General features: G+C 41.1%; 1 protein-coding gene across 2 annotated transcripts in view; it reads right to left on the reverse strand.

Moving 5' to 3' along the window:
• Nucleotides 1-2,395: 2,395 nt before the first annotated feature.
• asb1 (ankyrin repeat and SOCS box containing 1) overlaps nt 2,396-14,946 on the reverse strand; it is a 47,037-nt gene continuing 34,486 nt past the window's right edge. For both annotated transcript variants that reach the window (XM_059967117.1, XM_059967116.1), the window contains one exon: nt 2,396-13,563. In XM_059967117.1, coding sequence (XP_059823100.1) covers nt 13,430-13,563 — 134 coding nt within the window. In that variant the 3' untranslated portion in view covers nt 2,396-13,429. The remainder of the gene's footprint in view (nt 13,564-14,946) is intronic.

Genomic DNA, 14,946 nt, shown 5'->3' on the forward strand with positions numbered 1-14,946 from the left:
TAGAATCATCCACGGCAGTTTAGGAGCCGGGTGGTTGTAGGGTAATGACTGTTCCTGAACCTGGTGATATGGAACCCACCCAAAAGCTGCTGAAGATGGTAGTAGCAAGCAGAGTATGGACTGGATGGTGGGGGTCTGCGATAGTGAATACTGCTTTCTTTTGGCAGTGCTCCGTGTACTGTAAATGCATTCAATGGTGAGGAGGGCTTTGCCTGTGATGGCTTGTATCCACTACTTTCTTGGCCTTTTCTGGTCTTGGGCATTGGTGCTTCCATACCAGATTATTATGCAACCAGTTAGAACAACCTCCACTGTGTTTCTATAGATATTTGTCAGGATTCTTGGTGAAACACAGAATCTATGCACACTTCTAAGAAAGTAGAGGTACTGCTGTGCCTTCTTTTTGACAACAGTTATGTGCTGGTTCCAGGACAGATCCTCTGATGTATTGATATCAAGGAATTTAAAGCTACCAAGTCTTCTTATTACTGTAGTTTATCTTTCTGTGCTAGTATTCTCCTTGTACCCAGAAATCTGCCTTTTTTTGGGAGGTCAACAGGTGGCAAGGGCCTGAGAAATCACGAGTCTTTGGCTGTATAGTGGTGCAACATCAAGCTACTGCCTCACAGCTCCAGAGTGCAGAGTTCAATCCTGACTCGGACGCCATCTGTGTTGAATGTGTACAGTACACATGACCGTGCAGGTGCTTCACTTTCCACTCACATCCCAAAGACGTGGACTAGGTAGAGGCAATTTACACAGGTCAGTTGGTGCACAGGTGTGTGGTGGAATCTTGGGAGTCGTGATGGAATGTAGGAAGAATTAAATGAGACTGCTGTAAACAGATAATGGATAGTTTGCTTGTATCAGTGGCCAACATGTATTTCTTGTTCCACTTTGTAAATTCCTGGAACAAGTTTGAGAACTGTGGAGAGGAGTAACCTGAAATGTCCTCAAAGCTTCAGCTTGAACTCACTTTTTACTACACCTACTCACTTTTTACGACATGTAGGAGGTCCTGGTAAAAACCATTATGCTGTCCTGGTAACAATTAATTGAAGGGCAGAGCCTCTACGCAGTACTTTGGTCATTGACACCCAGTAGAGCTCACTATGCCATGAAATCTGAAGTTTGTCAGGCAGGAAGTGGACCTGCTAGTGAATTCCAAGCAAAGAGAGTGGCAATGGGCACCTAACAAAGAAACCGGCCTACTAAGACTGACTTCAGAGCCCAAAAAGGTATTAATAGACCATCTCTAAAACATCTTCATTATTTTTAAAGATTGCTCAGACTGTAGCATTTATTTTCTGAAAATATTTAAATTTTCATCAAGTTCTTCTGTCTGCCAAATACATATTTGGAGAATATTGTAAAAAAAAAATCGATACTTACTGAAAATGAAGTATGATCAAATGAGGAAATGAAAAATGTCTTTTTCTGCTTGGCTTTATACAACTGCGATTCAAGGACAGATAGGCTGGCAGATAATTGGTCCACCAGAAACAGTTGCTGAAGAACAATCTAGAGTTGTGTTATACCAACCTGAAAAATCAACAGATAGCTTACCAATTAACAAACTTAACAATAGCCTTCCCACAAAAAGGCTTTGATGATATAAATTATTTGTTTTGATAGATCCGAGAAAGGAGGATAATTGCTACAGGATGTCATGGCTATCCCTCAAGGTCAAGGATGATGGTCTTTGTTCCGTTTCCACAGAGCGAAGACGCCTGTGTGTGTATTTGTTTAACGTGTACTTGATGTTGCACTCTAAGAAGCACACGATACTTCACAAATCAACCAACTGATTCCAATGGCATGGAAACCACGATAATTAGAGCTGATGGATTTGTTGCAGCCTTCATCCACCTTCACAGCCACTGAGTTCCAAGTAATTTTGTCCGCCTGTTCCACTTTTGAGGTTTTGGTTGGATTGTTCTTTGTCAGGGACCTCACGCTCGACCTTACCGCTATGGGTGACCCTACCGGGAGCAAAGCTCCAGATGGCATCGCTCTTGGGATCTCAGGACCACACAAGCTTCTCCACCACGACAAGGTGACAGTCCACGGAGAAGTACAGGATGTATCTGTCATATTAAGGAAAGAAAATGTGTCATTGTAGTCCATAATTATCGCAGTGTATTGATCGTGACTCTGGTGATCTTCAGCACAAAGATTCACATACATCAGCACCATATCCATCCTTCAGTGGAGCGTAGTAAAAATAATACCTTCTTGTTTTGGACAAAAATCTGGCTTTGTTTATGTACTGCAGTTACGTCAATGAGCTAGGTAGGCAATGTTCAAATGTCTTGGCTCCTCATTCAACTGCAATGCAAGCTTGCAGTCACACTCTGTTCTCTAAATAAAGAGTACAAAGAACAATAAATTTCCAACAATTGCGATCTTTAATGAATTAAATAGCACACATATCAGCACAAAGATACCAATTTGTATGATACATCAACTTGCCAAAACAATCATATACTCCGGTGTATAGGATAAAGTGCTTCTAAATGCACAAAACTGAACACAGAATTTAATTATTTTACAATATAGAATCAATGCACAATTTATTAAGAAATGATCAATTAGCCATATTTTAGAAACACAAAAAGATTAAGTAACACAACTGAACGCCACACCAACAGTACAATGAGAAGAACCCACTGATAAACACTGTTAGTATTAACTGGAAGGGACTAGCAAAGGTAACTGTTTATTTATTTAAATCATAGAATTCTCCATTGCTGAGCAAGACTGTGCAATCAATTCATCCCCACGTTTGAGCTAATGTTACTCTTCAGACCTATTGTTGTCCATTGTCCTTCTCACACTGTCAACAACTGCCCTGTTGTGTACCTACATGTACATACTTATAATGTGGGGAAAAAAAACTAATGTCAACCTCTGAAGGATCACCTTCCTTTATGCTTATTGGCTTGCTAAAATATACCCTCAAATCCAACATAACATGGGGCAATGGAAAGAGGAAGGTGATGAAGCTGTTTAGAAGGAAATGCTGAATGAAGAAAAGGTACCCTTTTTAAAAATCATACTTAAACACAAATATTGAACAGATGTTTATTCCATCAAACCATTGCGCCGACACCAATGTTCCCTCTATTTTTTTTAATATAGCTGCACAAGCCATTGCTCTGAGTAGGAAATTTTTACACGGCCTGAAAACTGTGGCACTTTATATTAATGCAGCTCAAAGGGACCAGTGGGCTGACATGATAGGCTGTGTTTTACTTTTTAAATACTGAAGTAAAATCCTGGTGTAACCCATTCCTGTGTGTTGTACCCAACCCCTAGCAATCTAGTAGCTCATTCCTGACTGCAACACCAGTCACTAAACAACAGCTGGGTGACACCTGTATCTTCATGTCTTCCTAAGGTGGTGGCAATCCAAAGTTGTTAAGTATGCCATTTCTGAGGGAGAGCTCCTTATTTTAAAAAAAAAACTTTGTCAAAAGATGTAACAATGGTTCAACCCTGCATGATCATTAATAAACTTTGCCTACTTCTATGTGAATATTTTCAATCCCAGCTAATTTATCACACCTAATAACAATTTTCAACTCCAACCCAATAATCAATGTGCCCATTGCCACCAACTGAGAGTAAATGTGATCAAAATTGACAAAACACAATTTTAAACCAGAGATGATATATTCAACCAGAAACTTAAAAGACTTCAAAGTATTGCACACCAAACACACTGGGCTGAATGTTCCACAATGTGCCATGTGGTTGCTGCCAGCAATGACAAGGCCACTTTCTGACTGGCTCTGGCAACAGCTGCCTATTCACTGGTTGTTACAAAGCGTTAGGCATCAGGCATCTTTCAGGAGTTACATAGGTAGCAGCCAGTTAATACAAACAAGAATCCCTCTTCAATCTAGGACACAGATATATTAATAAACACCACTGTATGCTAAGAGAGAGACATTTCACAGGGCATTAATAAAAGATAACCATTTTGTGTGATTGACTAGTCAGAAATATCTTGTTAGTTGAAACATGCTCCCACTGTAAAGGCTCATTTCTGCCGAGCTACAATATCTGCCTACACCCAGAATGTTGAAGCGAACTATCAAAACTCAAGTATTTAGTCACCTGCTGATACTTCTGTGCTCAAAGAGTATATATACTTCCAATATAGTTGAGTTCATGTTGATTCTATAGAGAGTTTTTTCAGGAAATTCTCCCACCAGGTCACTGTCCACCTGTGCTGAATAAAGAACCATTACAAGCACAGCTCTGGTCACCATGTGGCACATTCAAAGTCACAATGACTAGCACACAATTCAAGAGCCTGTCTGCAGAGCTGTGTCTGGCAAGGAAGATCATCACTTTAACATTTCAGATGTATTTCAGTATTGTTTCATCCTTCATCTATGTTTAGTCACAAAGAGATGCAGCACCGAAATAGATTCTCCAACTCACTGATTCCATAACAACCATCAAACACTAATCCTACCATATCTCATTTTGATTTTCCACAATCCACCCCACCCCCAAGGTTCTACCACTCATCTACACTCCAGGGGCAATTTTACATCAGTCAATTAACCCACCAGGTTTGTGAACATAGGAAGACATTGGAGCCCCTGGAGAAAACCCATACAGTCACAGGAGATGTAAAGCAACAACTCTACCACCTGTGCCACACCAAAACTACAGCATTAAGCGTTTACCTTGCTTTCCATCCTGGTTTTCCACTAGAACAGGCAGGGTGGTAATCAAATTTCAAATAATCAGCAAAATATCAATAATATAGTATGTGTTTCCAAGTGTCACAAGTCCATAAGATCATAAAACATTGGATGAAAATTAGTCCACAGCCCATTGGGTGTGCTCCACCATGAGATCATGGCTGATCCAATTCCCTTTCAACCCCATTCTCCTGACTTCTCCTTGTAACCTTTCATGCCCTGACTTATCAAGAATCTGTCAACATCCGCTTTAAATACTCTCAGTAACCAGGCCAGCTACCTGCGGCAGAGAATTCCACAAATTCATCACCCTCTGGCTAAAGAAATTCCTCTGCATCTTCAGAATAGACTATTCTGAGGTTGTGCTCTCTGGTCCTAGACATCCTCTCCAAATCCACTCTATTTAGGCTTTCATCACTGGATAGGTTTCAATGAGAGCCCCCCTCATTTGTGTAAATTTCAGCAAGTACAGGTCCAGAGGAATCAAATGCTCATATGATAACCCTTTCATTCCCAGGAACATTCTCATGAACCTCCTCTGAACCCTCTCCGTCAGCACATCCTTTCTTAGATAAGGGACCCAAAACTGATCACAATACTCCGAGTAAGGCCTCACCAGTGCTTTACTAAGTCCCAACATTACATCCTTGTTTTTGTATCCTATTCCTCTTGAAATGAATACTTACATTGCATTTGCCTTCCTCACCACCAACTCAACCTACAAGTTAACCTCATAGGAATCCTGCATGAGGACTACCTAGTCCCTTTGCACCTCAGATTTTTTTTAAATTTTCTCTATTTAGAAAATATTATATGCTTGCATGACCATACATTTCACAACTATATATGCCATCAGCCACTTCTTTGCCCATTCTCCTATTTCTGAGTCCTTCTCCAGACTCCCTGGTTCCTCAACGCTACCTGACCCTGCACCTATCTTAGTATCATCCATCAACTTGGCCATGAAGCCATCAATTTTGTTATCCAAATCATTGACATACAACATAAAAAGAAGCGGTCCCAATACCGACCCTTGTGGAACACTACTAGTCACCTGCAGTCACTTTACTCCACCACAATACTGATTCATCTGACTTTAGCTTCTCCTTCTCAAATTGCAGGGTGAATTCTATCATAGTATGATCACTGTCTCCTTAGGGTTCCTTTACCTTAAGCTCCCTAATCAAATTCGATCCATTACATAACACCCAATCCAGAATAGCGCATCCTCTGGAGGGCTCAACCATAAGTTGCTCTAAAAAGACATTACATAGAAATTCTATAAATTGCCCCCTTGGGAACCAGTACCAACCCGATTTTCCCAGTCCAGCTTCATATTGAAATTCCCCATGTTTATCAGAACATTGTCCATTTGACATACATTTTCTATCACATGTTGTAATTTGTAGTTCACATCCTGGCTACTGTTTGGAGGCCTGTATATAAATCCCATCTGGTAGTTCACATCCTGGCTACTGTTTGGAGGCCTGTATATAAATCCCATCTGGGTCTTTTTACCCTTGCAGTTCCTTAATTCTACTTACAATGATTCTACATCTTTCAATACTATGTCACCTCCTTCTAAGGATTTGATTTCATTTTTTTAAAACTAACAGAGCCACACCACTACCAATCCTTTCAATATAATGTGCATCCTTTGATTCCAACTACAATCTTCTTCCAAGACTCAGAAAACTGGCAGATATGATGTTGTGGGAATCACTAACTGCTCTATAAGATCATCTACTTTATTTTGTATTCTATATGGATTCAAGTAACACCTTCAGAAGAGTATTCATTACCATTTTCAATTTGTCCCTGTTATACTGCAACTCATTCCACTGATTGCAATTTGACCCTATCCTGTCCTTCCTGACAGTCTCACTACACCCTGCATCTGCTTTATATCAACTACCCCGTCACTCAGTTTCCCGTCCCCCTGCCAAATCAGTTTAAACACTCCCCATCAGTTCTAGCTTGAATATTGGTTCCCCCACCCCTCACCCCCAGGTTCAGGTGTAACCGATCCTTTTGTACAGGTCATACCTTCACCAGAAGAGATCCCAATGATCAGAAATCTGAAAACCTGCCCCTTGCACCAGTTCCTCTGCCAAATCATTCTATTTTTACCCTGACTGGCATGTGGCACAGGCATTAATCCAGAGATTACTACCCTGGAGAAGCTGATTTTCAGTTTTTTTACCAAGCTCACTAAATCCACTTACTCCTACAGTCCTCTTCTCCTCACGTTCCTTCTGAACCACTGCGCCAGACACAATGCCACAGACCCAATCACTGTGGCTTCCCGTTAAGTCATTCCTCACAACAGTATCCGAAGTATATTTATATTGAAGGGAATGGCCACAGGGGCACTCTGCACTGACAGCCCATTTCCTTTCCCTCTCCTGACAGTCACCCAGGTACCTGCCTCCTGCAACTAAGAACCAGCCACCTCCCTGTAAGCTCTTATCTATCACCTTCTCAGTTTCCCCAAACGTCATCGAGCTGCAGCTCCAGTTTCTTAACACGTTCGCTGAGGAGCTGCAGCTTGGTACCCTGGTGCAGATGAGGCTCTCTAGGAGTCTGGAAGTCCTGAATAAGCAGAACATGGCTGACAACATCTACATTAGCTTTTGTACCTCCTTATACCTCTCCTTTATTACACCACTGGACCAGGTGTACTGTGAAGGGTTAACACAACACTATCCTATCTACCGATCAAAAACCGCTGCCGTCGCATTAGCTATCCTTTGAAGAACACTGCAGCCCTTCCATTGGTTACTTCTGGCACCACAGAACTAGCTTTCAGCAAAGTATCACCAGTATATAAACGTTGCATATGTGGAGCCCTCACTCTCTGGATCTCTGATTAAACGTGGAGCACATGAACAGTGCTGCAGAAAGTCTGGAACTGTGCTGCAGAAAGACGATCTGAGCAAAGTCTTGAAAAACTGTCAGTCCAAAACTTTAACTATTTATTCATTTCCATAGATGCTGCCTAACCTGCTGCATTCCTCCAGCATTTTGTGGGTTGATCTGTGTAACTTGAACATTTTGATTTGTCTGTTTTGTTGATAAATAGTTAAAAACTTACCCATCGTTGCCTTTATCAAATCTGCAAACTTAAGTCCTTGCAACAATTGACATAGTTGGCAAGGATTCAGTGATCAAGCAGATTAAAATGTTTAAAATCTTTAAAAGTGAAAGTAAGAAAACCAACCCCTCCCTGCCTCCCATCCCGTGTGAGGAATGCCAAATCCTGGGGTGGATGATAACTGTGCAGGATTCCGACGTCTTGCCAACACACTGCCAGACCACAGTATGCTGGTGGACTTGTCAGACAAGTTGGACAACTGAGGGGTAAAAACAGGACACCACATGGTGCCTGTGCTGAACAAAGTAGAGTTCCCATTTAGGAAGGGGTGCCACAGAGGAGCTTTTTGGCTGCTGGCTGCCATCGTAAAGGAACAATGTGAGAAAATTTCATAGAACAAGCAGGAATTAGAAAGTCTTAAAAACAAGGTGGAAGCTTTGAATCAGTACTGTATCGCCAGAGGAGAAAATAATTGGTCAGCACAGATCCTGGCTAAGACAGTCTATCAGCTTGTAGATAGACAAAAGCCTCTGGCCATGTGGCTATTGAGGATATGGGATACAGGAGGTGGTAGAGTGACTTTATCTAATAGAGAGATTGTCATCTGGGGGCAGGAGGGGCTGTTGACCCAAGATGCAATAAGTAACCCATTGAGCATACCACCCACTTCCTAAGGGGATCATAAATCTCTATGGGATCAAGTGACAGTGGCTGTTAAGGTTAGGTACCTCTCCTTTCTTGAATGGGATTTGAAATCCTGGGAGGAGTGAAGTACAGTAGAGGAAAGGTAAGGCCATTTGCCAGTGGACTTTGGTCAGTGTATATGATGGTGGCGGTGACTGGCCAGAGGACTGTGGACTTGCCACAACCATGGTGGGATGCTTCATTAAAACAACATAGGTGGCTAAGATTTTGTTAATGGCTTAACGCTTAAGAGCGAGTCATTTTCTGAAATGGCTTAGTATGAATGGTTTGTATGTTTTGATTGTTACACAAGGTGTGGCACATGTAATATCACTTGAGAGCAAGTGCGAATGCAAAGGTTGTCATGTGTTTGCTCAAATCGATATTCGAAGTTTGAATTAATCTTATGCATCAGCAGAAAAGGTGACATATTGAAATATTTCACCACCCTGAAGTGAATTTGCAGGAGCTCATTTGCACAGAGGTTGTTCCTTTAAGCGGTTGTGTGAGTGTGTTAATTTGTCAGGGGTCCTCACCCAGTCATCTTTTCTTTCCCTTTGTTATTTGACAAATGTGTTAAATTTTTCACTTGTTGCAGTTACTTGGGAAGGTTCTGAAGGAAGAAAAGTACAAGCATAGATTTTGTTCTGTCTTGTCTGTGTTTTTAGTTTGTTTCTTTCTATGGTTTCATTTTAGAGAGAGACCCAGATTCCACAGTAGCCATGTGAAATCTGGGTTAAGGGGATGGAAATCTGTACACCTCTATTCCAGATAAGAGATGTCTATTGGACATCTGGGGAAATTACTCATTAGTGGACAGTTAAATTGGGAATTTGGAATTGATATTTTTAGGAGATTGACATATTCAGCGAGAATCCTAAAAGTTGTTCATTTTGCTAACAAGACTGCTTTATGTTTAAACATCCTACAACCAATCAGGAGGGAATGAATGTGCGTCTCCCTACATTGCAGAATGGCAGAGTGGCAGACACCGACGACAGTGGTGTGGGACCCCTATAACACGTGGAGGAACAAATACGCAAATCGCACTAACATTTCGGATTACTGGAAACATAGGAATACTCCAATTCATACAGTGGAAGGGGTACCACCTATACCAATCCCTTTGATGAAAAGGAAAGGGACTGTTGGGAGGAACTTGTCTACCTTCTCCATCATTTTGTTTTGAGGAAGCAAGTAGGGTGTAGTCCATTCTAACCAACTCACCTCATGGTAACCCCAGCGGGGCAGGTGTTTAAGTACTGGCATTTCCCTGCTTATGATTCATCTAATTGAAAGGTCCCAACTCAGTCAACAAGGAAAAATAATGTTGGTGTAGGCGATCTTATGAGCACAGGTCCAATCAGTCAGTGGGATATAGCAAGTGTGAGCAGGAACAGTATCCTGGGACGACTGTATCTACACCAGATGGTGCTGTGAAGGTGGGCACTCCCTGGACACTGAATAATACTTACTGCATATGCAGCTCCCAGGCCTGCTCATGGCTCCTCACTGGGTGGTATGGCTGCTGCTATCCAGGATCATAGTGACCTGGATGCACATCCTGCCCATGATGGTCAGTGTAGTAAAAGGCGTTTCAAAAGCAAAAAGGGACTGGATGATAGCCTTCACCCAGTATGGTATGGCCAGGCTATCCCAGGAAAAGATAGTCATGGCCTCTTCCATGGAGACTCTAATGTTCAAGCAGGCAAAGGATGTGCTAACCCAAGTACCAGCCGAAATGGTAGCTAAATGGACAGTTGTGTTGCTGAATCAAATGGCCTTAGATTATTTGCTTGCAGAAAGGGACGATACCTGTGCTGTTATTGGCTGAGAGTGCTGCATCTACGTTCCAGATGAGTCAGGGAATATTACTCACTTGACTGACCACATCTAGCAGTCAATGAATTAGGTTATGAAAATGTGGGACAGTTCCATGGCTACTATACCCAGGGGTGGAGGGAACTGGTGGGCTTTTGGAGCACTAGGAAGTTGGTGGACTGAGGGCGACAATTGGCCCCATTGGGTATTACATGTATAGTTTTACCTCTTATATATAGCATATTGGGGCATCCACAAGAAGTATACTACCCTGATGGTCGGCAGTCACATGTCCTTTGAAGGGTGGAAAGTCATGTGAAGGGTTAACTGTGTTTTAGTTAACCATCGGCCGGTTTGAAGAATGCTGCAACCCTTCCATTGGCTGCTTCTGGTGCCACAGTACTGGCTTCAAAGTACTGCTGGCGTATAAATGTAGCTTGTGTGGAGCTCTCACTCTCTCTTGGTCACCAATAGACTATGGATCGCATAAACAGTGCCACAGAAAGTTTAGATGTGTGCTGCAGATAGAGGGCAGTACACACAATTTAGTATTTATTTTATTCAGAGACACAACACAGATCTGCTTTAAACTCAGCATTATTTGCAGTCTTGACAGGATCTTCTCGGATTTTTCAGGTTCATAAATCCACACTGACCATAAGGCCCTTCAAGCCGCACCGCCCAGCAACCCTGATTCAACCCTAACCTAATCACAGGACAATTTATAATGACCAATTAGCCTACCTGGTACATCTTTGAAATGTGGGAGGAAACCAAAGCACCCAGAGAAAACCTAGGCAATCCACAGGGAGGACATACAGAGACTCTTTACAGAGGACACTGGGACTGAACTCCAAACTTTGACACCCCGAGCTGTAATTGTGTCATACTAACCATCCAGTATCTGTGTAACTCGAATGCTTTAGTGTCTGTCTTTATTTTGTTGACAAATGGTTAAAAATCTACACATAGATGGTGTCTTCTGTCCCCTTTACTGGCCCCATGAACCCAATTCCCTACACCACCAGGCTGCTACCACTACCTTCGATGTAGCCCATAATGAGCTTCAGTAATATTGCAATATATGGAGGATATTATGGTCAGTGTGGATTTATGAACCTGAAAAGTCTGAGAAGATCCTGTCAAGACTGCAAATAATGCTGAGTTTAAAGTAGATCAATGTGACATGGCAAACAATGGAATTTCCTCTTGAAGAACTTAAAAAGAGGATCAATTGCAGCTTGAGGAACAAGAAGCCATCAACACAAAAACACCACTGATACAGCTCTCTATGAAAAGGACTTCAGAGACATTCTTCCACAAGAAGCACACAATAACCACCCTCAAACAGGAAAATGCTAACAAGTGTGGCCACATGATAGCTGTAAGGAAGGATATCTGAAGAAAAAGGAAAGCTATTCAGATTTCTATTGGAGCCTTAAGTCTTGCTCTTCAGCTACTTAGGAAAAGTCACTCGGAAGAGCCTTGCCATCAATGCCACAAAGTCCATCGAGCTCAGATTCATCACTACCATTGTATAAGCTCCAGTAACAGCTCTGCCTCTCATCTCTGACTCTACCTACTCAACATTCAAAGCCAGCATCATTATTACTACTACTAATACTTGGTGCAGAGCCTATAAAAGTACATTTGCTTCATTATCTTACATTTTAACTTAATTAAATAATTCATTAATGTATATTATGAGCTTAGACTGGTTTGATCAAATTTTCTTGAGTTTTGTAGTGCCACCCATATTTTCATCTTTAAACAAAATTTGGAAAAATGCTTTTTTGTTAACTTTCTAGATCTTGTTCCAATATCTCCTTGTAAATCAAGGAAATACTGCAGTAAAGAACGAACCAGAGCACATTAAGAGATGCAATTACAGATTAACTTGGAAAGGAACTAATGTTTGACAATAACTCAGTTTTGTAAGGGGCCATGCTCAGTGTTTTCAGAAAAAGCCATTGCAACCTTGTATCCACGGAACATCTAATGGACAAGTCCACTGTTAGTCCATCCAACACCTAGAGCATCTAGTTGCGATGTGTGCACCTGATAAAAGTACACACTGCTCTCCCAAGTCCCTGTTATGCAAATGGTAACTAATTCTGAACAAGCAATGCAATGATTTAGAAGAGGAACTCATTAATGGACCCTTGTCCAGCAAGTTTGACCAAGGCAGCCGACATGCCAAAATATAAAAATTCTAAAAATTCAGCACAAACAGCAAATCCCCTCAAAAATCGAACTAGGACCCAAACCATGCAAGCAGATAAATGCTGGCCTTGCCAATTCAGTTACATCCTGTAAGTACTTAATATAAAGAAAGATGAAACTTACTGTATTGTACCTGTTAGACCTGTTTATCCCATTCCTTGTGCCTAGCTTCAAACCAAAGCCCTCAGAGAATAAGGAGTGTGTTGACCAATTTTGAATAGTGAATTTGTAAAATATTTCAAGAGGATGCCAAACAAGGTACCATCAATTTCATAATTAATTATATCTATACCATTTTGTATCTCCAAGAACTTCTTGTAAAATGAATTGGGATTAATCTAAATGTACAATAGCTGAAAGACAGCTAATGTTACAGTTAATACATCTGCTCCTGTCAAACAAAACTATTCTGCCTGTTCTGTCAGGTATTACCTACTGAATATTTCTGGAGAGACACAATATTGTCAATGAAAAATAGGAATCCATTGGAGTGTTTAGTTGATGTCAAGTACAGCATTAGAGAGTTTGATTAACCTACATACTTTTACAAAGGTCTATTGATACCTTAAATTCACTAAGAGGTACTGGATATTACATGTTGTCTATAATTGGTAAACACTGTTGTTGATGGAGGACATAATCATTTCTTCGAGATTTCTGTTCTTCTTACAAATGCCAGTGATATTGCACTCCAAGAACCTTAACAGGATAAATCTTTTGACCTGGCTAATGAAGAATAGCAAATCAACAACTCACTCTCCAAGATACATTACATCAGTCAAGTGAGGCAGAAACCTGAATTTCCAATGATAGTCCAGCCCCAGATAAGCATAGTGAAGCTTCAGTCCAACAGAAATCATGCAGAGCAGTAAAATGTAATCTTCCTTCAAGTATCGTCATGTAACAGGAAGATTTTGACTGTGTCTGGTATAGGCAGTGTTTGGATCAGATTAAGACGAAACTTCCCCAGCGCTCTCCTAATGACAATGCGACAGGAAGATGTCAACGCCCTGGGAGTACCTGTTCAGAAAGAAACATTCTTTTAATGAGCATTCCATACAATTTGTAGTAAATGTTAAACCACTGGCTTCTAGAGAACACAATAAATCAAACCTCCATTACCAACACCAGTAAACAATATAACAGCAACATGTACAAGTCCAAACATTCTAAACTAGAAGACAGGGAACATATTGAGGTAGGAAATGTTCCTTTATGTTTGATACTCTACTACATTAAGGATTCTTGAGCACAAAAGTTGCTGAGACTCAACATACCAGGCCCACACAAGTATTAGATTTTGCTTTTGTTGATTGTTTAGGGGAGATTTTCTTTTCTTTTTGAGAGGTCAAATAAGGGTAGGACATATATCATAAATGGCTATGTCCTAAAAGGAACCTTAGTTGTTATGCCTAAAGTTCCCCAAAAGTAATCAAGCACATCTAGATTAGATGGCAAAGAAGGCATGCCGTCATTAGAATAAGAGCAGGGAGTTCTAGGTAAAACTTAATGAAATATCGGTTAGAACAACAGCTTGATTAATGTGCGCAGTTATAGTCACTATAATATAGGAAACAAGTTCAAAGTAAACATATTATCAAAGTATGTATATGTTACCATATGTTAGAGAGGAGGAGGAATAGAGGAGACATGACAGAGGTATACAAGATATTAAGAACAGATAAGAGTGGACAGCCAGCGCCTCTTCCCCAGGGCACCACTGCTCAATACAAGAGGACATGGCTTTAAGGTAAGGGGTGGAAAGTTCAAGGGGGATATTACAGGAAGGTTTTTTCACTCAGAGAGTGGTTGGTGTGTGGAATGCACTGCCTGAGTCAGTGGTGGAAGTGGAAACACCAGTGAAATTTAAAAGACTACTAGACAGGTATATGCAGGAATTTAAGGTTATATGGGAGGCAGGGTTTAAGGGTTCGCACAGCATTGTGGGCCAAAGGGTCTGTACTGTGCTGTATTGTTCTATGTTACCTTAAGATTAATTTTCTTGCAGGCATATACAGGTAAAAACAATAAATACAATAGAATTTTACAAAAAACATACTTAAACAGACAAAGAATGACAATCAATGTGCAAAAGACAAACTGTGCAAATAAAAGATACTGAGAACACGAGTTGTAAAGAGTCCTTGAAAGTGAGTCTGTAGAGCATAGAATCAATTCAGAATAGTGGTAATTGAAGTTATTCACGCTGGTTCAGGAGCCTGATGATTATAGGATAATAACTGTTCCTGAACCTGCTGGTGCTTCTGAACCTCCTGCTGCAGGATGGTAATAGTAAGAGGGCACAACCTGGAGGCCGGGGGTGGGGGGTGGTGGAAGTGGGCAGGAGGGTCTTTGATGATGTTATGATGTTGAGGCAGTACTCCATGTAAATGTACTCAATTA

Source organism: Hypanus sabinus, chromosome 4 (genome assembly GCF_030144855.1).
Source record: "Hypanus sabinus isolate sHypSab1 chromosome 4, sHypSab1.hap1, whole genome shotgun sequence".
Lineage (NCBI taxonomy): Eukaryota > Metazoa > Chordata > Chondrichthyes > Myliobatiformes > Dasyatidae > Hypanus > Hypanus sabinus.